Here is a 27,664-nt window from a genome sequence, read left to right as displayed (position 1 = left end):
ATTATAGTTGGTCAACACGGGTGTATGCAATTTTGTATTAGCTGCCAAATCTGATATTATGAACCGATTTCTTCAAAATAAGTATTATTATATTTGAAATATTTTTAACTTTAATCCAAAGATTCAATATTTGAGTTAATTTAAAGAAGAAGATGCAACGAAAAAAACGTTTGGAAAACGTGTACCGAAAATGTTGTTCTTTTGTTCGAAAATTTTAAACCTTTATCACCAAAAATAAATTTTTGATCCAAAAACAAATTCCACTTCGTTTATATCCAGCACTGTTCTTTTCTGAATTTGAGTCTTCAATACGTCACATTTTGACGTTTCATAGTAAAAATTTACTATAGCAGTATGTAACATCGGAATATATGTAAGAGTTTGCATACAAACTGTATGGTCCGCGGCTCGGTTCTCCGCCCAGGCGAAAGGTAAAATAGAAATTATAAACTCGAATAATTTTTTCTACATTGTTTGTATTACAGAAAAAGCCGCTAAAAAAACTAACTAAATCTCGTGGAAGTGAGAAAGACGTGTGGGTAGATGCAATTAGCCAGAAAATTAAAAAAAAAACAATTTTGCGCAAATCATTGCTTTTACATACTGTAAGAAAATCAGCACACAAAAAATATATAATTTTTTTCTAAACAAACATCATTGCACCTAAAAGCAATATAAATATATAATTTTGACAAAAGTTTCTACAGAATCTTCTATAGAAATTCAATTTTGACACAACAGAAATAGAATTTTGACAAAATTGTCTTACAAATAGAATTTTCTATAGAAATAAAATTTTTACAAAATTTTCTATAGAAATAAAATTTTTACAAAATTTTCTATAGAAATAAAATTTTGACAAAATTTTCGATAGAAATAAAATTTTGACAAAATTTCCTATAGAAATAAAATTTTGTCAACATTTTCTGTAGAAATAAAATTTTTACAAAATTTTCTATAGAAATAGAACTTGTACAAAATTTTCTATAGAAATAAATTGTTGACAAAATTTTCTATAGAAATAAAATGTTGACAAAATTTTCTATAGAAATAAAATTTTGACAAATTTTTCTATAAAAATAAAACTTTTACAAAATGTTCTATAGAAATAAAATGTTTACAAAATGTTCTATAGAAATAAATTTTTGACAAAATTTTCTATAGAAGTAAAATCTTGACAAAATTTTCTATAGATATAAAATTTTGGCCAAATTTTCTACAGAAATAAAATTGTGACAAAATTTTCTATAGAAATAAAATTTTGACAACATTTTCTATAGAAATAAAATTTTTACAAAATTTTCTATAGAAATAAAATTTTTACAAAATTTTCTATAGAAATAAAATTTTGACAAATTTTCTAAACAAATAAAATTTTTACAAAATTTTCTACAGAAATAAAATGTTGACAAAATGTTCTATAGAAATAAAATGTTTACAAAATGTTCTATAGAAATAAATGTTTGACAAAATTTTCTATTGAAGTAAAATCTTGACAAAATTTTCCATCGAAATAAAATTTTGACAAAATTTTCTATAGAAATAAAATTTGGACAACATTTTCTATAGAAATAAAATTTTGACAAAATTTTCTATAGAAATAAAATTAGTATATTACATGTTAGCCTGATACCGAAACAGGCAATTGACGTCCAAATGCATTATATCTAATTATACAATTATTTTTCGAGCTTTATGGACAGATATAGATTAAGGAACATGGTTAATAGAGCCATTGAAAAGAAAACGCCAGATACAAATCTATACACGCCTGGACTGTACATGTTTCGGTTCGGGCGAATGAACCTTTCCACAGCCTTTAGTATAGATCTGGCTGGGAGAGATGACTCAATTTTGGGCCCTTTATGCTAACTCCTTATGGAGAAAACATTTGGAAAATTTCCTCTTACAAATTGAATCATCTTTTCTCCCACTGTACATCATCTTTTCATATAACTTACAAGTCCCTTAATCTTATTTTTATTTCGTTTTGTTACATAGTAATGCAACAACACGAAATTTATTTTTAGAAAGCTAATTTGTTAGAATTCACCTAAGTGGTGAACAGTCGAACAATGCTTATTGTTTCTACAGTCAACTACAACATATGACAATTAACAGAAACTGGTTTCCAGGATACAACAACAATTCTAACGCGTATATTAGTCGTGTTTTTCCTAGTTTTACGACGGGCTCATCGTTGCTTATTATATTACATGTTAGCCTGATACCGAAACAGGCAATTGACGTCCAAATGCATTATATCTAATTATACAATTATTATTCGAGCTTTATGGACAGATATAGATTAAGGAACATGGTTAATAGAGCCATTGAAAAGAAAACGCCAGATACAAATCTATACACGCCTGGACTGTACATTATTCGGTTCATTGTTCATTGTTCGACTGTTCACCACTTAGGTGAATTCTAACAAATTAGACGTTTTCTTTTCAATGGCTCTATTAACCATGTTCCTTAATCTATATCTGTCCATAAAGCTCGAATAATAATTGTATAATTAGATGTAATAAAATTTTCCCAAAATTTTCTATAGAAATAAAATTTTGACGAAGTTTTCTATAGAAATAAAATTTTGACAAAATTTTCTATAGAAATAAACTTTTGAAACAATTTTCTATAGAAATAAATTGTTGACAAAATTTTCTGTAGAAATAAAATTTTGACAAAATTTTCTATAGAAATAAAATTTTGTCAAAATTTTCTATAGAAATAACATGTTGACAAAATGTTGTATAGAAATAAAATTTTGACAAAATGTTCTATAGAAATAACATTTTGACAAAATTTTCTATAGACAAAATTTTTTTTTGACAAAATTTTCTATAGAAATAAAATTTTGACAAAATTTTTTAAAGAAATAAATTGTTGATAAAATTTTGTATAGAAATAAAATTTTGACAAAATTTCCTATAGAATTAAAATTTTGTAAAAATTTTCTATAGAAATAAAATTGTTACAAAATTTTCTATAGAAATAACATTTTGACAAAATTTTCTATAGAAATAAAATTTTGTCAAAATTTTTTGCAGAAATAAAATTTTTACAAAATTTTCTATAGAAATAAAAGTCTGACAAAATTTTCTATAGAGATACAATTTTGACAAAATTTTCTATAGAAATAAAATTTTGACAAAATTTTCTATAGAAATAAAATTTTGACAAGATTTTCTATAGAAATAAAATTTTGTCAAAATTTTTTGCAGAAATAAAATTTTTACAAAATTTTCTATAGAAATAAAATTTTTACAAAATTTTCTATAGAAATAAAATTTTTACAAAATTTTCTACAGAAATAAAACGTTGACAAAATGTTTTATAGAAATAAAATGTTTACAAAATGTTCTTTAAAAATAAATTTTTGACAAAATTTTCTATAGAAGTAAAATCTTGACAAAATTTTCTATAGATATAAAATTTTGGCCAAATTTTCTACAGAAATAAAATTGTGACAAAATTTTCTATAGAAATAAAATTTTGACAACATTTTCTATACAAAAAAAATTTTGACAACATTTTCTATACAAATAAAATTTTTTATAGAAATAAAATTTTTAATAAAATTTTCTATAGAAATAAAATTTTGACAAAATTTTCTATAGAAATAAAATTTTGACAAAATTTTCTATAGAAATAAAATTTTGTCAAAACTTTCTATAGAAATAAAATTTTGATTTAGATAGGTAGAATTGTCCATGCTTTGGTTTTGTGAAATATTCCTCTCCAACTAAGAGGATTTTCATAAATAGAAATAAAATTTTGACATTTTCTATAGAAATATAATTTTCAAAAATTTTTGTATAGAAATGAAATTTTGTATAGAAATAAAATTTTGAAAAAATTTTCTATAGAAATAATATTTTGACAAAATTTTGTATAGAAATAAAATTTTAACAAAATTTTCTATAGGAAAAAAATTTTGACAAAATTTTCTATTGATATAAAATTTTGTAGAAATAAAATTTTTGCAAATATTTCTACAAAAATTAAACTTTTGACTTTGACTTTGTGTTGATATCTTTCGTCCACTCGCTCGTTTTTCATTTCTATTTCTTACTCTTTACTCTCTCTTGTTCCTAATTGTTAACATATGTATCTAAAAACAGTTAATGCTAATTTAAGAACCTAATATTTTTGCAAGTTTTTGATAGTTCAAAATTTTGGCCAAAAAATACAATAATTATTAATACATTTTTTGTTATTTAAATCAATATTTGTGATTAATTGGCGGCTACATTTGAGTCGAGATGAGTCGACAAATTCGACGGCAGCATCGACTGGCAACAACTGGTCGGCGGCGGCTAAAATCATCGGCGCGAATCGGCGGCTTCTTTTTTTGTACAGGAACATATGAAAATGATAATTTTCTATCCGTGTGCTATCTTTTTACTTATACTTGTTAAGGAAAATTTAATTGGACGGGGGTAAATTTCTAAAAATAAACTAAAACAAAATATTTTTTGTGCAATAAAAACAAGTTCATTTTAGCATCAGTTTAACGATGGATTTTTATACCTATTTAAATGTAGAAGGATATTTATTTATTTATTTTTAAATAAAAAATAAGGTATGTTTTCCCTGCAAATATGTGCTATGCTTATTATTACGCACTCCAATATTCATACGGAAGAAAAATCCAATGCCATTAACATACAATTTTTTTTCTTTCGTTGATGCCTAATAATAACTGTGTTAGTTTCCCAAATTCACGTACCTGCAAAGAAAAGCAAAAAATGAAAAACATTTATTAGTCATAATGAAATTCCTGAATTTTATATTACATATAAAACAAATATGTTCAGTATGGATAAATTGCAAAAATGATGAAAAGCAAAAATTCTTGAAAACTTCCTAGAAAATACCAACAAATCAATGTGTGTTTGGCCTTTTTTCACAAGGAAGGATATCATATTCTCAAGTAGAAAAGTTTATGGGATATGCTATGAATTGACAAATATTCGGTTTGTAACCACGGTTGCCACTCCTCAAAAAAAAATGTTTGTCAAAATTTTATTTCTATTGAAAATTGTATCAAAATCTTACTTCTATAGAATATTTTGTCAATATTTGAATTCTATAGCAAATTTTGTCAATTTTTTTTTTTATAGAAAATTTTGTCAAAATTTTATTTCTATAGAAAATTTTGTTAATATTTGAATTCTATAGAAAATGTTGTTAAAATTTCATTTCTATAGAAATTTTTACCAAAATTTTATTTCTATAGAAAATTTTGTCAAAATTTTGTTTCTATAGAAAATTTTGTCAAAATTTTATTTCTATAGAAAATTTAATCAAAATTTTTTTTCTATAGAAAATTTTGTCCAAATTTTATTTCTATAGAAAATTTTGTCCAAATTTTATTTCTATAGAAAATGTTGTTAAAATTTTATTTCTATAGAAAATTTTGTCAAAATTTTATTTCTATAGAAAATTTTGTCAAAATTTTATTTCTATAGAAAATGTTGTCCAAATTTTATTTCTATAGAAAATTTTGTCAAAATTTTATTTCGATGGAAAATTTTGTCAAAATTTTATTTCTATAGAAAATTTTGTCCAAAGTTTATTTCTATAGAAAATGTTGTCCAAATTTTATTTCTATAGAAAATGTTGTTAAAATTTTATTTCTATAGAAAATTTTGTCCAAATTTTATTTCTATAGAAAATTTTGTCAAAATTTTATTTCGATGGAAAATTTTGGCAAAATTTTATTTCTATAGAAAATTTTGTCAAAATTTTATTTCTAAAGAAAATTTTGTCAAAATTTTATTTCTATAGAAAATTTTGTCCAAATTTTATTTCTATAGAAAATTTTGTCAAAATTTTATTTCGATGGAAAATTTTGTCAAAATTTTATTTCTATAGAAAATTTGGTCAACAATTTATTTCTATAGAAACTTTTGTCAAAATTTTATTTCTATAGAAAATTTTGTCAAAATTTTATTTGTATGCAAATTTTGTCAAAATTTTATTTCTATAGAAAATTTTGTTAAAATTTTATTTCTATAGAAAATTTTGTCAAAATTTTATTTCTATAGAAAATTTTGTCAAAATTTTATTTCTATAGAAAATTTTGTCCAAATTTTAATTCTAAAAAAAAATTTTTAAAAATTTTATTTCTATTGAAAATTTTGTAAAAATTTAATTTTTATATTTTCTATAGAAAATTTTGTCAATATTTAATTTTCCATAGAAAATTTTGTCAACATTTTATTTCTATAGAAAATTTTGTTAAAATTTTATTTCTACAGAAAATTTTGTCAAAATTTTATTTCTATAGAAAATTTTGTCAAAATTTTATTTCTATAGAAAATTTTGTCAATATTTAATTTTCTATAGAAAATTTTGTCAAAATTTTATTTCTATAGAAAATTTTGTCAAAAATTTATTTCTATAGAAAATTTTGTCAAAATTTTATTTCTTTCGAAAATTTTGTTATTGTTTTATTTCTATAGAAAATTTTGTCCAAAGTTTTTTCTATAGAAAATTTTGTCCAAAGTTTATTTCTATAGAAAATTTTGTTAAAATTTTATTTCTACAGAAAATTTTGTCAAAATTTTATTTCTATAGAAAATTTTGTCAATATTTAATTTTCTATAGAAAATTTTGTCAACATTTTATTTCTATAGAAAATTTTGTCAAAATTTTGTTTCTATAGAAAATTTTGTCCAAAGTTTTTTCTATAGAAAATTTTGTCCAAAGTTTATTTCTATAGAAAATTTTGTCCAAATTTTATTTCTATAGAAAATGTTGTTAAAATTTTATTTCTATAGAAAATTTTGTCCAAATTTTATTTCTATAGAAAATTTTGTCAAAATTTTATTTCGATGGAAAATTTTGTCAAAATTTTATTTCTATAGAAAATTTGATCAACAATTTATTTCTATAGAAAATTTTGTCCAAAGTTTTTTTCTATAGAAAATTTTGTCCAAAGTTTATTTCTATAGAAAATTTTGTCCAAATTTTATTTCTATAGAAAATGTTGTTAAAATTTTTATTCTATAGAAAATTTTGTCCAAATTTTATTTCTATAGAAAATTTTGTCAAAATTTTATTTCGATGGAAAATTTTGTCAAAATTTTATTTCTATAGAAAATTTGATCAACAATTTATTTCTATAGAAAATTTTGACCAAATTTTATTTCTATAGAAAATTTTGTCCAAATTTTATTTCTATAGAAAATTTTGTCAAAATTTTATTTCCAATATTTCAGTTAGTACCACAAAACATCTTCGTGCGATTTTTACGGTGACTTGTAGAACGAACAGCAGCACACGAACGAAATGTGGGAAATAAATTTTAAAAAAACTCAATAATCGATTGTTTTTATGACCTCAAGCCGAATAAAATTAATAATCAGAATAATCATAAAATATGTCAACAATACTCAAAAATACGTAAAATTTTATTTCTATTGAAAATTTTGTCGACATTTTATTTCTATAGAAAATATTGTCAAAAATTGAACTCTATAGAAAAGTTTGTTGAAATTTTATTTCTATAGAGTATTTGGTCAAAAATTTATTTCTATAGAAAATTTTGTCAACATTTTTTGTTTATAGAAAATTTTGTCAAAATTTTATTTCTATAAATTTTTTTTTCAAAATTTTATTTCTATAGAAAATTTTGTCAAAATTTTATTTCTATAGAAAATTTTGTCAAAAAATTATTTCTATGGAAAATGTTGTCAAAATTGTATTTGTATAGAAAATTTGGTCAACAATTTATTTCTATAGAAAATTGTGTCAAAAATTTATTTCTATAGAAACTTTTGTCAAAAATTTATTTCTATAGAAACTTTTGTCAAAATTTTATTTCTATAGAAACTTTTGTCAAAATTTTATTTCTGTAGAAAATTTTGTCAAAATTTTATTTGTATGCAAATTTTGTCAAAATTTTATTTCTATAGAAAATTTTGTTCAAATTTTATTTCTATAGAAATTTTTTTCCAAATTTTGTCAATATATTTTCTATAGAAAATTTTGTCAATATTTAATTTTCTATAGAAAATTTTGTCAAAATTTTATTTCTATAGAAAATTTTGTCAACAATTTATTTCTATAGAAAATTTTGTCAAAATTTTATTTCTATAGAAAATTTTGTCAACAATTTATTTCTATAGAAAATTTTGTCAAAATTTTATTTCCATAGAAAATTTTGTCAAAATTTTTTGTCTATAGAACATTTTGTCAAAATTTTATTTCTATAGAAAATTTTGTCAAAATTTTATTTCTATATAAAATTTTGTCAAAATTTCTTTTATAGAAAATGTTGTCAATATTTGAATACTATAGAAAATTTTGTCAAAGTTTTATTTCTATAGAAAATTTTGTCAACATTTTATTTCTATAGAAAATTTTGTCAAAATGTTATTTCTACAGAAAATTTTGTCAAAATTTTATTTCCAAGTTAGTGCCACTACGGTGACTTGCAGAACGAACTGCAGCATACGAACGAAATATGGGAAATAAATTTTAACACAAATCAATAATCGATTGTTTCTATGACCTCAAGCCGAATAAAATTAATAATCAGAATAATCATAAAATAGGCCAACAATACTCAAAAATACGTAAAATTTTATTTCTATTGAAAATGTTTTCTACATTTTATTTCCAAGGAAATTTTGTCTACATTTTATTTCTATAGAAAATTTTGTCAAAAATTGAACTCTATAGAAAAGTTTGTCAAAATTTTATTTCTATAGAGTATTTTGTCAAAATTTTATTTCTATAGAAAATTTTGTCAACATTTTTTGTTTATAGAAAATTTTGTCAAAATATTATTTCTATAAAATTTTTTTTCAAAATTTTATTTCTATAGAAAATTTTTCAGAATTTTATTTCTATAGAAAATTTTGTAAAAATTTTATTTCTATAGAACATTTTGTCAAAATTTTGTTTCTATAGAAAATTTTGTCAAAATGTTATTTCTATAGAAAAATTTTTCAAAAATTTATTTCTATACAAAATTTTGTCAAAATTTTATTTCTATAGAAAATTTTGTCCAAATTTTATTTCTATAGAAAATTTTGTCAAAATTTTATTTCTATAGAAAAATTTGTCAACATTTTATTTGGTGATATTGGTATCACATCGTATTAGTTACCTTGTATTTGGAATCTGAATGCATAGAAGACATCATGTCTTTCTTGTCCACGACAACATACTTTATTTTGTGTGCCAAATTAGGTCCATTTCAATTTGCTTCTTTATTACGTCTACCCCAATAAGTATTTCCTATTACCATAATGAAAATATTCCGAATTTCCAATCATAAATCTCCTGTTACACAAATGGACCCTAATAAATCGGAAAACACCATGGTGATCTCATATTATTCATGTTAATTGGGAATATTTAGATATCACTGAATCGTATCTCCGATTAGGCCGTTGTCATGGGTCATAAGTTATCCCAATAACCAAGAATTCATTTAAATTTCAAATGAACGGTCATCGTTGTTGGTTTCATTTAAAAGGCCTACCTACAAGAATTATTTCGATTTTGTAAACAATGACCTTTTATTTATTATAAATCAAATGGCTTACTCAATTTTGTTGTTGTTTTTTTTTTTTTTGCTTTCTTACAAATGCTGATTGTAGCCATTGAGATTTTGTTTTTGTAAAGAAAAATCCTAATATTGAGACAGCAACAAGCATTAGCCCACAATATGGTCGAGAGAGTGAGAGTGAGAGTGAAAGAGAGAGAATAAGGAAGCAATAACTCAGGCCCCAAGATTCTTGAGGTATGTTATTTTTTGTTACCTTTTTTCCATGAATTTTCTCATTAGTTACTCTACACTAAGAAAGATATTCGTCCTTTTTTCTTTGATGTACCTTGGACAAAGGCCACAAAAAAGAAAAGCTCAAGTAAATCGCAAAACCTCGTATGTGGAATGGAGGACTACAAGACAATTAAGAATGTCGCTGGGGGAACAAAATGAAATGCATAATTGCTCTAAATGAAATACCCGAAGACAGTTTGTTTAGGATTTCTCCTTTGAAGATCCAGGATGATTTGAAACACAACTAAATTAGGTCAGGTGCTTTAGAGAGTGGGAGAGAGAGATAAACCAAAAATTACACTTGATTCAGAAATAAGGGTATTTAAACTCGGTAAATAAAATTTTGAGAATGACTTTGAAAATTGATATTCAAATTTATTCCTAGAAAACAAAGGAGAATTTTCAACGCCACCTTTGGTCTTTAAGTTAAACCCAAGCATGATGCCTATAAATGATAAAAATTCACCCAATACCCATAGTCCTATTTTAATGATCATCCATACAAAGAGGAAAAGGTATTGGATATATTCTTTGCTTTTTCTAAAATTAACTTCACCATAGATATACATTTTTACACAATTTTCTACAGAAATAAAATTTTGAAAAAATTTTCTATAGAAATAAAATTTTCCAACAATTTCCTAAAGAAATTAAATTTGCCAAAAATTTTCTATATAAATAAAATTTTGACAAAATTTTCTATAGAAATAAAACTTTGACAAAATTTTCTATAGAAATAAAATTTTGCAGGAATTTTCTAAAGAAATAAAATTTTGACAACATATTCGGTAGAAATAAAATTTTGGTAAAAGTTTCTATAGAAATAAATTTTTGACAAAATTTTCTATAGACATAAAATTTTGACAAAATTTTCTATAGAAATAAAATTTTGGCAAAATTTCTAAAGAAATAAAATTTTGGCAAAACTTTCTATAAAAATAAAATTTTAGCAAAACTTTTTATAGAAATAACATTTTGGCAAAAGTTTCTATAGAAATAAAATTTTGACAAAATTTACTAAGGAAATAATATTTTGCAAAGATTTTCTAACGAAATAAAATTTTGCAAAAATTTTCTGAAAAATAAAATTTTGCACACATGTTCTAAATTTTGATAATTTTATCAATAGAAAGACAATTTTGACAATAAAATGTTGGCAAAATTTTCTAACGAAATAAAATTTTGCAAAAATTTTATATAGAAATAAAATTTTTACAAATTTTCTATATCAATTAAATTTTGACAAACTTTTCTATAGAAATAAAATTTTGGCAAAATTTCTACAGAAATAAAATTTTGGCAAACGTTTCTATAGAAATACAATTTTGACAAAATTTTCTAAAGAAATAAAATGTTGAGCAAATTTTCTACAGAAATAAAACTTTATTTATTTATTTAATTATTTATTTAAATAAATAAAGTTTTATTTCTGTAGAAAAAAATTGTGAGCAAATTTTCTACAGAAATAAAACTTTGACAAAATTTTCTATAGAAATAAAATTTTGCAAAAACTTTCTAAAGCAATAACATTTTGCTAAAACTTTGTATATAAATAAAATCTTGGCAAAATTTTTTATAGAAATAAAATTTTTACAACATTTTCTATAGAAATAAAATGTTGGCAAAATGTTCAAATGAAATTAGAATTTGGAAAAATTTTCTATAGAAATAAAATTTTGACAAAATTTTCTATTTTTTCTATAGAAATAGAAGTTCACCAAAAATTTTCTATAGAAATAAAACCTCGGCAAAATTTTTTATAGAAATAAAATTTTGACCAAAATTTCTACAGAAATACAATTTTGACAAAATTTTCGATAGAAATAAAATTTTAACAAAATTTTCTATAGAAATAAAATTTTGGCAAGATTTTTTATGGAAAAAAAATTTTGCAAAATTTTCTATAGAAATAAAATTTTGCAACGATTTTCTAAAGAAATAAAATTTTGCACACATGCTTTAAATAAAATTTTCGATAGAAAGACAATTTTGACAAAAATTTTCTCTAGAAATAAAATGTTGGCAAAATTTTCTAACGAAATAAAATTTTGCAAAAATTTTATATAGAAATAAAATTTTGACAAATTTTCTATATAAATTAAATTTCGACAAACTTTTCTATAGAAATAAAATTTTGGCAAAATTTCTATAGAAATAAAATTTTAGCAAAACTTTCTGCAGAAATAACATTTTGGCAAAAGTTTCTATAGAAATAAAATTTTGACAAAATTTTCTATAGAAATAAAAATTTGAGAAAAATTTACTAAAGAAATAAAATTTTGACAAAAATTTTCTAAAGAAATAAAATTTTAACAAAATTTTTTATAAAAATAAAATGTTAGAAAATCGTTGCAAAATTGTATTTCTTTAGAAAAAAATAGAAAATTTTATTTCTATAGAAAATTTTTGCACAATTTTATTTCGATAGAAAATTTTGCCAACATTCACCGTCAAATCATCGAACTGCACTCAAATCGATGATTTGACGGTGGCAAAGGAAAAGAGTTTGTACGAATTTATTTCGGCATAAACCGGCTGTCATGTAAAACCTTTTTTCGGAAGGTTCAAGTGTGGTTCATTGTTGGGTTTAATAAACTGCCTGAATTTATTCTGATAATTGGTTGATAGTTTTGCTGCAAGTAGAGGATGCTGATGAGGAATGTGGTAATTCCGAAACGAGCATCCATCCAATCATCTTGCAGTCTATAGGGTTTTGCCCAAATAAATTTGACAGACATTCATTTCCTCTGTTGGTTAAGCTACACTTGTAGTTTAGTCAATGTATGGTTTTGAGCTGAAATCAATAAAATTTTGCTAAAACTTTCCATAGAAATAAAATCTTGGCTAAATTTTTTTATAGAAATAAAGTTTTTACAAAATTTTCTACATAAATATAATTTTGAAAAAATTTCCGATAGAAATAAAATTTTGGCAAAATTTTCGATACAAATAAAATTTTGACAAAATTTTCAATAGAAATAAAACTATAACAAAATTTTCTATTGAAATAAAATTTTGACAAAATTTTCTAACGAAATAAAATTTTTCAAAAATTTTCGATAAAAATAAAATTTTGACAAAATTTTCTATAGAAATAAAATTTTGGCAAAATTCATGTAGAAATAAAATTTTGACAAAATTTTCTATAGAAATAAAATTTTGATAAAATGTTCTACAGAAATAAAACTTTGTAAAAATTTTCTAAAGAAATAAAATTTTGAGTAAATTTTTTAAAGAAATAAAACTTTGACAAAATTTTCTATAGAAATAAAATTTTGCAAAAATTTTCTAATGCAATAAAATTTCGCCAAAAATGTTCTAAAGCAATAAAAGTTAGCCAAAAATGCTCTATAGAAATAAAATTAAAAAAAAAAAAATTATGCAGAAATAAAATTTTGGCTAAATTTTCTATAGAAATAAAATTTTGCCAAAAATTTTCTATAGAAATAAAATTTTGCCAAAAATTTTTGATAGAAATAAAATTTTGCTAAAACCTTCTGTAGAAATAAAATATTGGTAATTTTTTTTATAGAAATAAAATTTTGACCAAATTTTCTACACAAATACAATTTTGACAAAATTTTCGATAGAAATAAAATTGTGCAAAATTTTCTATATAAATAAAATGTTGGCAAAATTTTCTAACGAAATAAAATTTTACAAAAATTTTCTATAGAATTAAAATTTTGACAAAATTTTTTGTAGAAATAAAATGTTGGCAAAATTTTCTATATAAATAAAATTTTGCAAAAATATTCTATGGAAATAAAATCATAGAAAATAGTAACTTTCCCTTGTTAGTGCAAGCTAAATCACTAACAGATTTGAAATTCCACACATTTACAATTCAAGGAATATTTACGCTACCAAATATTGCCAATAATAGGAGCGGTCATAAAGGGTGATACGGTCAAAATTTGGTCAATATAAACTTGACGTATTTCTTTCAATTTTGCATTTAAAAAACCTGAACACCCCTCATTTTGAAGGTGTGTGTGTGTGTAGAATGTTGCTCCTATTTTGATTTTGGAATTCACTCTTCAGTTGTCAAAATGCCGTCCAAGCAAGAAGAGCAGCGTATCAAAATTTTGCTCGCGCATCGCGAAAATCCCACCTACTCGCACGCAAAGCTGGCAAAATCGCTAAAAGTTGCCAAATCAACCGTTACAAATGTAATTAAAGTGTTTGGGGAACGTTTGTCGACAGCCAGGAAGTCTGGATCGGGGGGAAATCGAAAACCGGAAGCCGCTGAGACGACAAAGAGAGTTGCCGGTAGTTTCAAGCGAAACCCTAACCTCTCTCTCCGATATGCCGCAAATAAGCTGGGTGTATCGTCTACAACCGTGCCAAAAAAAGAGCCGGACTATCGACTTACAAGAATGTAGTGACTCCAAATCGCGATGATAAACAAAATACGACGGCCAAAGCGCGATCCCGGAGGCTGTACACGACGATGCTGACAAAGTTTGACTGCGTGGTAATGGACGACGAAACCTACGTCAAAGCCGACTACAAGCAGCTTCCGGGACAGGAGTTTTATACGGCAAAAGGAAGGGGAAAGGTAGCAGATATTTTCAAGCACATAAAACTGTCAAAGTTCGCAAAGAAATATTTGGTTTGACAAGCCATCTGTACCTGTGGCTTGAAAAGCAGCATTTTCATAGCTTCCGGGACTGTCAACCAAGAAATTTACGTGAAAGAGTGTTTGAATAAACGTCTGCTGCCTTTCCTGAAGAAACACGGTTCGGTTGTTCCGTACTGTTTTGGCCGGATTTGGCATCTTGCCATTACGGTAAAAAGGTCATGGAGTGGTACGCCGCCAACAACGTGCATGTGATTCCCAAGGACAAGAACCCTCCCAACACGCCAGAGCTCTACCCAATTGAGAAATACTGGGCTATTGTCAAGCGGAACCTAAAGAAGACCAAAAAAACTGCTAAGGACGAGCAGCAGTTCAAGGCAAACTGGCTATCTGCGGCGAAGAAGGCGGACAAGGTGGCTGTACAAAATCTGATGGCAGGTGTCAAGCGTGAGGCCCGGCAATTCGGATTTGGAAAAGCGAAAGCCTAACTGAATATTTTTCCTGAATTTTATACTACTTGAACTTGAAAAAGAAATTTAATTTGATTATTTAAATAAACGATTTCACCGATTTACACGCATTTTCCCTTGACCAAATTTTGACCGTATCACCCTTTATAGAAATAAAATTTTGACAAAATTTTCTATAGAAATAAAACGTTGATAAAATTTTCTATAGAAAAAAAAATTTGCAAGAATTTTCTAAAGAAATAAAATTTTTACAACATATTCGGTAGAAATAACATTTTGGCAAAAGTTTCTATAGAAAAAAATTTCTATAGACATAAACTTTTGACAAAATTTTCTATAGAAATAAAATTTTGGCAAAATTTCTAAAGAAATAAAATTTTGGCAAAATTTCTAAAGAAATAAAATTTTGGCAAAATTTTCTATAAAATTTTAGCAAAATGTTCTATAGAAAAAAAATGTCGACAAAAATTTTCTAAAAAATAAAATTTTGAGCAAATTTTCTACAGAAATAGAATTTTGACAAAATTTTCAATAGAAATAAAATTTTGACAAAATTAAAATAAAATGTTAGCAAAATTTTCTAACGAAACAAAATTTTGCAAAAAAAAATCTATATAAATAAAATTTTGCAAAAATTTTCTATTTTTTCTAAAGAAATAAAATTTTGTAACGAAATAAAATTTTGACAAAATTTTCTATTTTTTGCTATAGAAATAAAATTTTGAAAAAATTTTCTATAGAAATAAAATTTTGCCAAAAATTTTCTATAGAAATAAAATTTTGCTAAAATTTTCTATAGAAATAAAATTTTGGCAAAATTTTCTATAGAAATAAAATTTTGACAAAAATTTTCTAAAAAATAAAATTTTGAGCAAATTTTCTACAGAAATACAATTTGGACAAAATTTTCGATAGAAATAAAATGTTGGCAAAATTTTCTAACGAAATAAAATTTTGCAAAAATTTTCTATAGAAATAAAATTTTGCAAAAAGTTTCTATAGAATTAAAATTTTTGCTAAATTTTTTATAGAAATACAATTTTGACCAAATACAAGTTTGACAAAAATTTTTGATAGAAATAAAATTTTAACAAAATTTTCTATAGAAATAAAATTTTGGCAAATGTTTCTATAGAAATAAAATTTTGGCAAGATTTTCTATGGAAATAAAATTTTGCAAAATTTTCTATAGAAATAAAATTTTGGCAAGATTTTCTATAGAAATAAAATTTTGGCAAGATTTTCTATGGAAATAAAATTTTGCAAAATTTTCTATAGAAATAAAATTTTGGCAAGATTTTCTATAGAAATAAAATTCTAACTAAATTTTCTACAGAAATACAATTTTGAGAAAATTTTCGATAGAAATAAAATTTTTACAAAATATTCTATAGAAATAAAATTTTGGCAAAATTTTCTATAGAAATAAAATTTTGGCAAAATTTTCTATAGAAATAAAATTTTGAAAAAATTTTCTATCGAAATAAAATTTTTGCTAAATTTTCTATAGAAATAAAATTTTGCCAAAAATTTTCTATAGAAATAACATTTTGCTAAAACTTTCTATAGAAATAAAACCTTTGCCAAATTTTTTATAGAAATAAAATTTTGACCAAATTTTCTAAAGAAATACAATTTTGACAAAATTTTCGATAGAAATAAAATTTTAACAAAATTTTCGATAGAAATAAAATGTTGACAAAATTTTCTATAGAAATAAAATTTTTATGCAATACTTATCATAGTTTCGGCTATAGGTCAATTAAAAAAACGTAGGATTGATGTTTTTATTTAAGTTTTATTTCCAATATTTCGGTTGACTTCGTCAAACCCGTTTTCAAGGCTGAAGTGAAACAAAAAACAGAAATTTTCAAATTTAATTACAAAAATCACGAACAAACAGAACCAAACAATAAATTATTTAACCACTATTACTATTTACATTTATTCTGGTGTGCACAGCTTCACACTCTGGTTTACACTGAATCTAAATTTCTCTTATGTTTTTATACCCTCCACCATAGGATGGGGGTATATTAACTTTGTCATTCCGTTTGTAACACATCGAAATATTGCTCTAAGACCCCATAAAGTATATATATTCTGGGTCGTGCTGAAATTCTGAGTCGATCTGAGCATGTCCGTCCGTCCGTCCGTCCGTCCGTCCGTCTGTTGAAATCACGCTAACTTCCGAACGAAACAAGCTATCGACTTGAAACTTGGCACAAGTAGTTGTTATTGATGTAGGTCGGATGGTATTGAAAATGGGCCATATCGGTCCACTTTTACGTATAGCCCCATATAAACGGACCCCCAAATTTGGCTTGCGATTGCTCTAAGAGAAGCAAATTTCATCCGATCCGGCTGAAATTTGGTACATGGTGTTAGTATATGGTCTCTAACAACCATGCAAAAATTGGTCCATACCGGTCCACTTTTACGTATAGCCCCCATATAAACGGACCCCCAAATTTGGCTTGCGATTGCTCTAAGAGAAGCAAGTTTCATCCGATCCGGCTGAAATTTGGTACATGGTGTTAGTATATGGTCTCTAACAACCATGCAAAAATTGGTCCACATCGGTCCATAATTATATATAGCCCCCATATAAACCGATCCCACGATCTGGCTTGCGGAGCCTCTAAGAGAACCAAATTTCATCCGATCCGGCTGAAATTTGGTACATGGTGTTGGTATATGTTCTCTAATGACCATGCAAAAATTGGTCCACATCGGTCCATAATTATATATAGCCCCCATATAAACCGATCCCCAGATTTGACCTCCGGAGCCTCTTAGAGGAGCAAAAGTCATCCGATCCGATTGAAATTTGGTCCGTGGTGTTAGTATATGGTCTCTAACAACCATGCAAGAATTGGTCCATATCGGTCCATAATTATATATAGCCCCCATATAAATCGATCCCCAGATTTGTCCTCCAGAGCCTCTTGGAGGAGCAAAATTCATCCGATCTGGTTGAAATTTGGAACGTGGTGTTAGAATGTGGTCTCCAACAAACATGCAAGAATTGGTCCATATAGGTCCATAATTATATATAGCCCCCATATAAACCGTTCCCCAGATTTGATCTCCGGAGCCTCTTAGAGGAGCAAAATTCATCCGATCCGGTTGAAATTTGCATCGTGGTGTTAGTATAAGACCGCTAATAACCATGCCAAAATTGGTCCATATCGGTCTATAGTTATATATAGGCGATCCCCAATCACACAAAAATTGGTCCTTATCGGTTCATAATCATGGTTGCCACTCGAGCCAAAAATAATCTACCAAAATTTTATTTTTATAGAAAACATTGTCAAAATGTTATATATATATATAGAAAATTTTGTCAAATATTTATTTCTATAGAAAATGTTGTTAAAATTTTATTTCTATAGAACATTTTGTCAAAATTTTATTTCTATAGAAAATTTTGTAAAAATTTTATTTCTATAGAAAATGTTGTCAGAATTTTATTTCTATAGAAAATTTTATCCAAATTTTATTTCTATAGAAAATTTTTTCCAAATTTTACTTCTATAGAAAATGTCAAAATTTTATTTCTATAGAACATTTTGTCAAAATTTTATTTCTATAGAAAATTTTGTAAAAATTTTATTTCTATAGAAAATGTTGTCAGAATTTTATTTCTATAGAAAATTTTATCCAAATTTTATTTCTATAGAAAATTTTTTCATAATTTTACTTCTATAGAAAATGTTGTCAAAATTTTATTTCTATAGAAACTTTAAACTTAAGTATATACGTATTTAATCGGCCTTTTTTAGTTTAATATATACCACGTATGGACTATATGGTATATATTATAGTGTTAGGAAGTTTTAAGATACCTTGCCAAGTAATTCGATTGTGGATGACAGTCTTCAGTAGAAGTTTCTTCGCAATCCATGGTGGAGGGTACATAAGCTTCGGCCTGGCCGAACTTACGGCCGTATATACTTGTTGTATTGTATGTCTATATATTCGAGCACAGTTTCAATGTCTTTCTTGTAATTCATTCTCTCGTCAGGTGGAGTGTTGATAATGTGCAGCATTTCAAGAGTAAATCTGCGTCTGTAGTTGTTTTCGTGGTCTAGAATTTTTACGTCTTCTAAGTTTGGCGTGTGACCTGTCAGCGCACAGTGGGCCGCAAGCGCTGTTTTTTGCTCCATGGGTTTTTCAGTGGCTTTAATATCCGATTTGTGAGAAGATAATCTAGTTTTCAGTTTTGTCATTGTAGTACCAATATATGTCTTTTTACATAAATTGGATTTGTCACCATTACATTTAATCTTATAAATTACATTGCTTTTATCGTCATTTTTGATTTTAGTTTTACTAAATAATCCATTTACTGTTTTCGTAGTTTTTAACGCGAGCTGATATTTCTTTTTGTCGTACAAATTAGACTTGCACAGTCTTTCCGAAAAGCCAGATATATATATGTCACTGGCTTGTAAATTTTAAGTTCTTTTTCGGTATTTCCATCGTTGTTGTTTATCTGCTTTGATTTTACTTTATATATTAGATTTTGAATTGTCCTTAATGGGAAATCATTATTGGTCAGTATTCTTTTGATTTTCTCTCCATTTTCGAAATGAAAACTACGATCACTAATTTTGAATACTCTCCTGATGAAGTTCGTCGCAGTATTGATTATGATACGTTTGCTATGATTTGAATAAAAGTTAAGTAGACGTCCCGAAGCTGTTGGTTTTTGGTACCAATTTAATTTAAGTTGTTTGCCTTGTCTGTGTATTATTGCGTCAAGATATGGCAATTTTTGATCCTGTTCCTCTTCCTTCGTGAATTGAATTTGTCGGTTGTAAGAGTTTAAAGCTTTTAGTGTTTCTTCGACGTCTGATCTTTTTATTATCGCGAATACGTCATCTACATACTTAGTTATTATACGTGGTTTAGTTATCTTCTCAAATACGTCGTCCAAAAGTTCCTCCATAATTATGTCCGCTATAATTGGTGAAGCGGGGGATCCCATGGGCATGCCTTTTAGTTGATCATAAACCTTGTCCTCAAATTTGAAATATCTTGTATCCTTAATACAAAATTTTACTAAACCTATGAATACGTCCTTAGCTATTTTTGTGTAGTGCTCAATCTTCGTCCATTTTCTTTCAACCGAAATATTAGAAATAAAACTTAAATAAAAACATCAATCGTATGTTTTTTAATCGACCTATAGCCGAAACTATGATAAGTATTGCATAAAAATAAAATAAAAAGGTCAACGATAATCAATCAGAAATAGAAATAAAATTTTGGCAAAATTTATGTAGAAATACAATTTTGACAAAATTTTCTATAGAAATAAAATTTTGACAAAATGTTCTATAGAAATAAGATTTTGACAAAAATTTTCTAAAGACATAAAATTTTGAGCAAATTTTCTTCAGAAATAAAACTTTGACAAAAATTTCTTTAGAAATAAAATTTTGCAAAATGTTCTATAGAAATAAAATTTCGCCAAAAATTTTCTAAAGCAATAAAACTTTGACAAAATTTTCTATAGAAATACAATTTTGCAAAATTTTTCTAAAGCAATAAAATTTCGCCAAAAATGTTCTAAAGCAATAAAAGTACGCTAACAATTTTCTATAGAAATAAATTTTTGACAAAAATTTATATAGAAATAAAATTTTGGCTAAATTTTCTATAGAAATAAAATTTTACCAAAATTTTTCTATAGAAATAATATTTTGCTAAAACTTTCTATAGAAATAAAATCTTGGCAAAATTTTTTATAGAAATAAAATCTTGACCAAATTTTCGACAGAAATACAATTTTGACAAAATTTACGATAGAAATAAAATTGTGACAAAATTTTCTATAGATTTTATTTATATAGAAAATTTTGTCACAATTTTATTTCTATCGTAAATTTTGGCAAAATTTTCTAACGAAATAAAATTTTGCAAAAATTTTCAATAGAAATAAAATTTTGACAAAATTTTTTATAGAAATAAAATGTTGGAAAAATTTTCTATAGAAATAAAATTGTTTTGAAATTTTCTATATTTATAAAATTTTGCAAAAATTTTCTATATAAAAATAAAATCATAGAAAATAGTAACTTTTCCTTGTAGGCGCAAGTTAAAGGGTGATACGGTCAAAATTTGGTCAAGGGAAAACGCGTGTAAATCGGTGAAATCGTTTATTTAAAATATCAAATTAAATTTCTTTTTCAAGTTCAATTAGCATAAAATTCAGGAAAAATATTCAGTTAGGCTTTCGCTTTTCCAAATCCGAATTGCCGGGCCTCACGCTTGACACCTGCCATCAGATTTTGTACAGCCACCTTGTCCACCTTCTTCGCCGCAGAAAGCCAGTTTGCCTTGAACTGCTGCTCGTCCTTAGCAGTTTTTTTGGTCTTCTTTAGGTTCCGCTTGATAATAGCCCAGTATTTCTCAATTGGGCGGAGCTCTGGCGTGTTGGGAGGGTTCTTGTCCTTGGGAACCACCTGCACGTTGTTGGCGGCGTACCACTCCATGGCCTTTTTACTGTAATGGCAAGATGCCAAATCCGGCCAAAACATTACGGAACAACCGTGTTTCTTCAGGAAAGGCAGCAGACGTTTATTCAAACACTCTTTCACGTAAATTTCTTGGTTGACAGTCCCGGAAGCTATGAAAATGCTGCTTTTCAAGCCACAGGTACAGATGGCTTGCCAAACCAGATATTTCTTTGCGAACTTTGACAGTTTTATGTGCTTGAAAATATCTGCTACCTTTCCCCTTACTTTTGCCGTATAAACCTCCTGTCCCGGAAGCTGCTTGTAGTCGGCTTTGACGTAGGTTTCGTCGTCCATTACCACGCAGTCAAACTTCGTCAGCATCGTCGTGTACAGCCTCCGGGATCGCGCTTTGGCCGTCGTATTTTGTTTATCATCGCGATTTGGAGTCACTACCTTCTTGTAAGTCGATAGTCCGGCTCGTTTTTTGGCTCGATGCACGGTTGTAGACGATACACCCAGCTTATTTGCGGCATCTCGGAGAGATAGGTTAGGGTTTCGCTTGAGACTACCGGCAACTCTCTTTGTCGTCTCAGCGGCTTCCGGTTTTCGATGTCCCCCCGATCCAGACTTCCTGGCTGTCGACAAACGTTCCCCAAACACTTTAATTACATTTGTAAGGGTTGATTTTGCAACTTTTAGCGATTTTGCCAGCTTTGCGTGCGAGTAGCTTGGATTTTCGCGATGCGCGAGCAAAATTTTGATACGCTGCTCTTCTTACTTGGACGGCATTTGGACAACTGAAGAGTGAATTCCAAAATAAAAAAATAGGAGCAACATTCTACACACACACACCTTCAAAATGAGGGGTTCAGAATTTTTAAATGCAAAATTGAAAGAAATACGTCAAGTGTATATTGACCAAATTTTGACCGTATCACCCTTTAAATCACTAATAGATTTAAAATTCGACACATTTACAATTCAAGGAATATTTACGCTACCAAATATTGCCAATAATAGGAGAGGTAATAAGATATAATATTACTGAAGTAAAAGTCTAAAATGTAATAATAAAACATTTGGTTTTTCGCAAAATTTTAATCAAAGACTTCATAACATTTTTTTTTTAATTTGGTAGATATGTGTGCTAAAATTTTCTTCACATTTTGGGAAAATATTTTTTGGCACGAGTGGCAACCGTGATAATAAGCCAACTACTAAAAGTCCAAATTAGAATTTGAAAAGAAAAAAAATCAAAATTTAAATATTTAAGGTACTGGTTTGTGTCTCGGCTAAAATTTTTTGCCGCACATTTCAAATTCGAATTTATATTGACACACATCATAAGATTTAACCATTAAATTGCCTTGGGTTGGGTTTAAATCGATGGTAAAGATCATACAAGATTCGATACTGTGAAACAGGAATTAATATTCCCCTCCTACAATGAAAAACATTTTAAAATTGACAATTTAGTGCTAAACCATGGATTGCTAAAAGGTTTCACAAGTTCGAGGAAGAGAAATATACAGGCCAAAAAGGAAACAAACAAAATCATAGGATCCTAGAGATTGTTTTCAGCTGGCAAGAAGAAGTTCCACGAAAACAAACCGAACCCCTTTAAGGCATTATTATCTCACATCAGTGCGGTTAATTACCAACAACAATTCTGCTGCTGGCATCTCATGTTAATTTGTCTTTTTTTTCTTATTTTCTGCCATGACGCAAATTAAGTATTTTAAACAAAAAAGAAATTTAAATGGTCAATTAATTTTCCCCATTATCATTCCGTGGAATTCCATATCAATTATGTTTACGCCCCAAGCCATCAGCCTTACATTGTTGGCTTGGCGTGGGTTCATTCACAAGTGTATGGCCCGTGGTCCTTTTAGACTCTCGTATCCACAGAGAGTGGTGACCAAACATAATGATACTGTCGCAATATTTTGTCAGCTTCTGATAATGTCCTCTAGAGTGGCTGAGTGTGGTATGGCTGATGGCCATCAGCCATATGCAAAAGGACAACAATGAGAAGACTAAGACTAGGCGATTTTTTTTATTAAAGAATGGACACAGACTATTTACGACCGTTTTATGTGGGGCTATCCATGTTGGGACTTGGGCCATCTAAGTGTAGCGCAGAGATTGCCTCTGCCAAAGCTAATAGAGTAATTTGAAATGGTTTTTATTGACCTCTATACCAGAGTATAGGGAGGGAACTGATTTGATTTCTCAATTAATGTGCGGAAAAATTCCGGCCTCGTTAGGTTTCTTGGACAATTTGTTGTGGTCTAATTTTTATATATTTATTTATGGAAATTACAATGGATTACCAAGTATTCCAAAGACCACATCAATGGAAACGACAATGAAAAATATGGAAAATCCTTAAGAGGCTTCAAATTACAAAATAAAATAAATGAAATGAAAAACTGCAATTTGTAATCTGCTTGTAATGAAATTCCTGAAGATGCTTGGTTTTGGGTCAGGATACAATTGAACCAACACTTGTTCAATTGTATCCTGACCAAAACCAAGCATTTTCAGGAATTTCATTACAAGCAGATTACAAATTGCCAGTGTTTAACAAGGATACTAAAGATAGTTGTCCCAAGCTGAAAGGCAATACTTTTTGGCTTTAGTCATGTAACTACACGGATGAAAAATACTGTTTTTCATATGTTTGGCTATAAACATTATATGTTTGGAAAACAAATTTTTAAACTCAATATTTTTGAGTGCAAGCATATAATGTTCATAAACTAGCATAACATGTTTGGGACATATATGTTAATATGTTAGAACATATTATGTTTGGGACATAAAATGTTTTTAAATATAATATGCTTGGATGCAAACATATATTAATTTAGAAATAGCCTATAAACATATATGTGTTTAGTAGCTTGGAGCGCTATTTAACAGGGAGCGATATTGAATTAAGTTGGTGGTTGTTGCTTGTTATTACAAAATTAACATTTTATTTTTCCTTGGGCAATTGATCAGCTACTTCTTTGATCCTTACAAACTGTGTGGTCCGCTGTTCGAATCCCCGTCCGGCAAAAGGTAAAATTAAAATAAAAACAAGTATATACGGCCGTAAGTTCGGCCAGGCCGAAGCTTATGTACCCTCCATCATGGATTGCGTAGAAACTTCATCTAAACACTGCCATCCACAATCGAATTACTTAAGTTGCGGTAACGCTTGCCGATGGCAAGGTATCTTAAAACCTCCTAACACAATCTTCTAAATTGTATGTAAGTCCATACGTGGTATATATTAAATCAAAAGAGATCGATCCAATACGTATATAATTCAGTTTGACAAAGTAGACATAAAATTTTGACAAAATTTTCTACAGAAATAAAATTTTGACAAAATTTTCTACAGAAATAAAGTTTTAACAAAATTTTCTATAGAAATAAATAATTTTATACAGAAATAAACATTTTGACAAAAATTTCTACAGAAATAAAATTTTAACAAAATTTTCTATAGAAATAAACTTTTGACAAAATTTGCTATAGAAATAAAATCTTTGAGGATTATTTTTGGCTCGAGTGGCAACCATGATTATGAACCGAATAAAATTTGAACAAAATTTTCTATAGAAATAAAATTTTGACAAAATTTTCTATAGAAATAAAATTTTGACAATGATGAAAATTTTATTATGAACCGAATAAAATTTTAACAAAGTTTTCTCTAGAAATAAAATTTTGACAAAATTTTCTATAGAAATAAAATTTTGGTAGATTATTTTTGGCTCTAGTGGCAACCATGATTATGAACCGATATGGACCAATTTTTGTGTGATTGGACCAATTTTGGTATGGTTGTTAGCGACCATAACTAACACCACGTGCCTAATTTGAACCGGATCGGATGAATTTTGCTCCTCCAAGAGGTCAAATCTGGAGAATGTTTTATATGGGGGCTATATATAATTATGGACCGATATGGACCAATTCTGGCACGGTTGTTAAAGATCATATACTAACAACATGTTCCAAATTACAACCGGATTGGATGAAATTTGCTTCTCTTGGAGACTTCGCAAGCCAAATCTGGGGATCGGTTTATATGGGCGCCATATATAATTATGGACCGATGTGGACCAATTTTTGCATGGTTATTAGAGACCATATACCAATATCATGTACCAAATTTCAGGCGGATCGGATGAAATTTGCTTCTCTTTGAGGCTCCGCAACCCAAATCTGGGGATCGGTTTATATGGGCGCCATATATAATTATGCACCGATGTGAACCAATTTTTGCATGATTGTTAGATACCATATACCAATATCATGTACCAAATTTCAGGCGGATCGGATGAAATTTGCTTCTCTTTGAGGCTCCGGAACCCAAATCTGGGGATCGGTTTATATGAGCGCTATATATAATTATGGACCGATGTGGACCAATTTTTGCACGGTTATTAGAGACCATATACCAACACATTGTACCAAATTTCAGGATCGGATGCAATTTGCTTCTCTTTGAGGCTTCGCAAGCCAAATCTGGAGATCGGTTTATATGGGGTCTATATATAATTATGGACCGATGTGGACCAATTTTTGCATGGTTGTTAGAGACCACATACCAACATCATGTACCGAATTTCAGCCGGATCGGATGAAATTTGCTTCTCTTTGAGGCTCCGCAAGCCAAATCTGGGGATCGGTTTATATGGGGGCTATATATAATTATTGACCGATGTGGACCAATTTTTGCATGATTGTTAGAGACCATATACCAACACCATGTACCAAATTTCAGCCGGATCGGATTAAATATGCTTCTGTTAGAGGCTCCACAAGCCAAATCTGAGGGTCCCTTTATATGGGGGCTATACGTAAAAGTGGACCGATATGGCCCATTTTCAATACCATCCGACCTACATCGATAACAACGACTTGTGCCAAGTTTCAAGTCGATAGCTTGTTTCGTTCGGAAGTTAGCGTGATTTCAACAGACGGACGGACGGACGGACGGACATGCTTAGATCGACTCAGAATTTCACCACGACCCAGAATATATATACTTTATGGGGTCTTAGAGCAATATTTCGATGTGTTACAAACGGAATGACAAAGTTAATATACCCCCATCCTATGATGGAGGGTATAAAAAAATCATACAATTGAATAATTTCTTCTACAATGTTTGTATTACAGAAAAAGGTGCTAAGAACTAAAAAATCTCGTGGAAGTGAGAAAGATGTGGGGGAATATACAATTGGGCAGAAACAAAATTTTGAGCATTCAGGTCGAAAACCTATGTTGTTAGCACCTATATTACCTGTTTATTTTCATAATTCATTATGATTGTAAATATATAAATAAATAAATAAAATTTTGAGCACAATATTGTTTGGGAGAATTTTTTAAGCATATAATATTTTTGGGTGCAAAATGCTTCCAAACATATTATATGTTCACATAATAACATATTGTTTTTTGGAAGACAACATTATTGAATTTGGATGCAAAAATACAAAATGTTTGGAAATTGACTACCCAAACATATATTGTTTAGACCAATATACTTTCAAACATATTATATATTGGAAGAGATCAAACATATAAATGTTTGGGCAATAGCCAAAAATGTATATGCTTGAAGCAAAATATGTTTGGGAGTATATGTTACAGAAGCAATTTTTTGTGAGCGTGTACCCAGCAAAAAAAATTGGAAGTTGTTCCACAAACATTTCTTTTTAAGAGCATCCCGGGATCCTTAATCAATTTTTCCCACTTCCGATGAAGTTCTTTTGGATCAATTTTAGAAAATTCGCTATTTTGCGGTTTAAAGTAAAAATTTAAATTTTTGGACAATTAAATGTCGTAAAAGAGAATAGAAAATCAACAAAAAGTAATAAAAATAAAATTACAAATTTCACCCCCAGCGGTATTTCAAGCTGTGCCTGTTGACTTTTTCACTTCCATGGAAGCTCTTTTGAGAAGGTTTTGCAATTTTTTATGGAGTTTTAATGGATTAATATACGTCGGAAATAACAAAATAAAAACGATGTACAACAAACTTTTGAAAAAATATTTAATACAAATTTTTTAAAAATGAAATAATTTTTTTTTTTTTCATTCAAAGAAACTTCCAAGGCAAGTCTTCTAAAGCAATGCAAAGGATTCGGACGAAGTATTTCCGTCCTATGACAAATCCATGTAAAACTAATTGCAGATGGTTCAAGTTTACACTACTTCCGGGTAATTTTTGAGTAATTGATCGAAAAACTCCACCATCAGGAGTAATGGATGGAAACGAAGCCACAGAAGATCCAGAAACCAAATCTAGCGATCGGTCTATATGATTATG

The 27,664-nt window shown here is 27.5% G+C and overlaps 2 protein-coding genes across 2 annotated transcripts in view; both read right to left on the bottom strand.

Moving 5' to 3' along the window:
* Epac (Exchange protein directly activated by cAMP) overlaps positions 1 to 27,664 on the bottom strand; it is a 388,669-nt gene that overhangs the window by 245,953 nt on the left and 115,052 nt on the right. The window lies entirely within an intron of this gene.
* LOC142239977 (uncharacterized) lies at positions 10,007 to 19,859 on the bottom strand. The gene is made up of 3 exons (XM_075311704.1): positions 19,259 to 19,859; positions 18,818 to 19,211; positions 10,007 to 10,049 (listed from the first exon to the last, which is right to left on the bottom strand). The coding sequence occupies exons 1-3, from the start codon at positions 19,857 to 19,859 to the stop codon at positions 10,007 to 10,009; spliced, it is 1,038 nt and encodes a 345-aa protein (XP_075167819.1).

This window comes from Haematobia irritans, chromosome 5 (assembly GCF_050003625.1).
Source record: "Haematobia irritans isolate KBUSLIRL chromosome 5, ASM5000362v1, whole genome shotgun sequence".
NCBI lineage: Eukaryota > Metazoa > Arthropoda > Insecta > Diptera > Muscidae > Haematobia > Haematobia irritans.
This window is presented reverse-complemented; position numbering and strand designations above follow the sequence as displayed.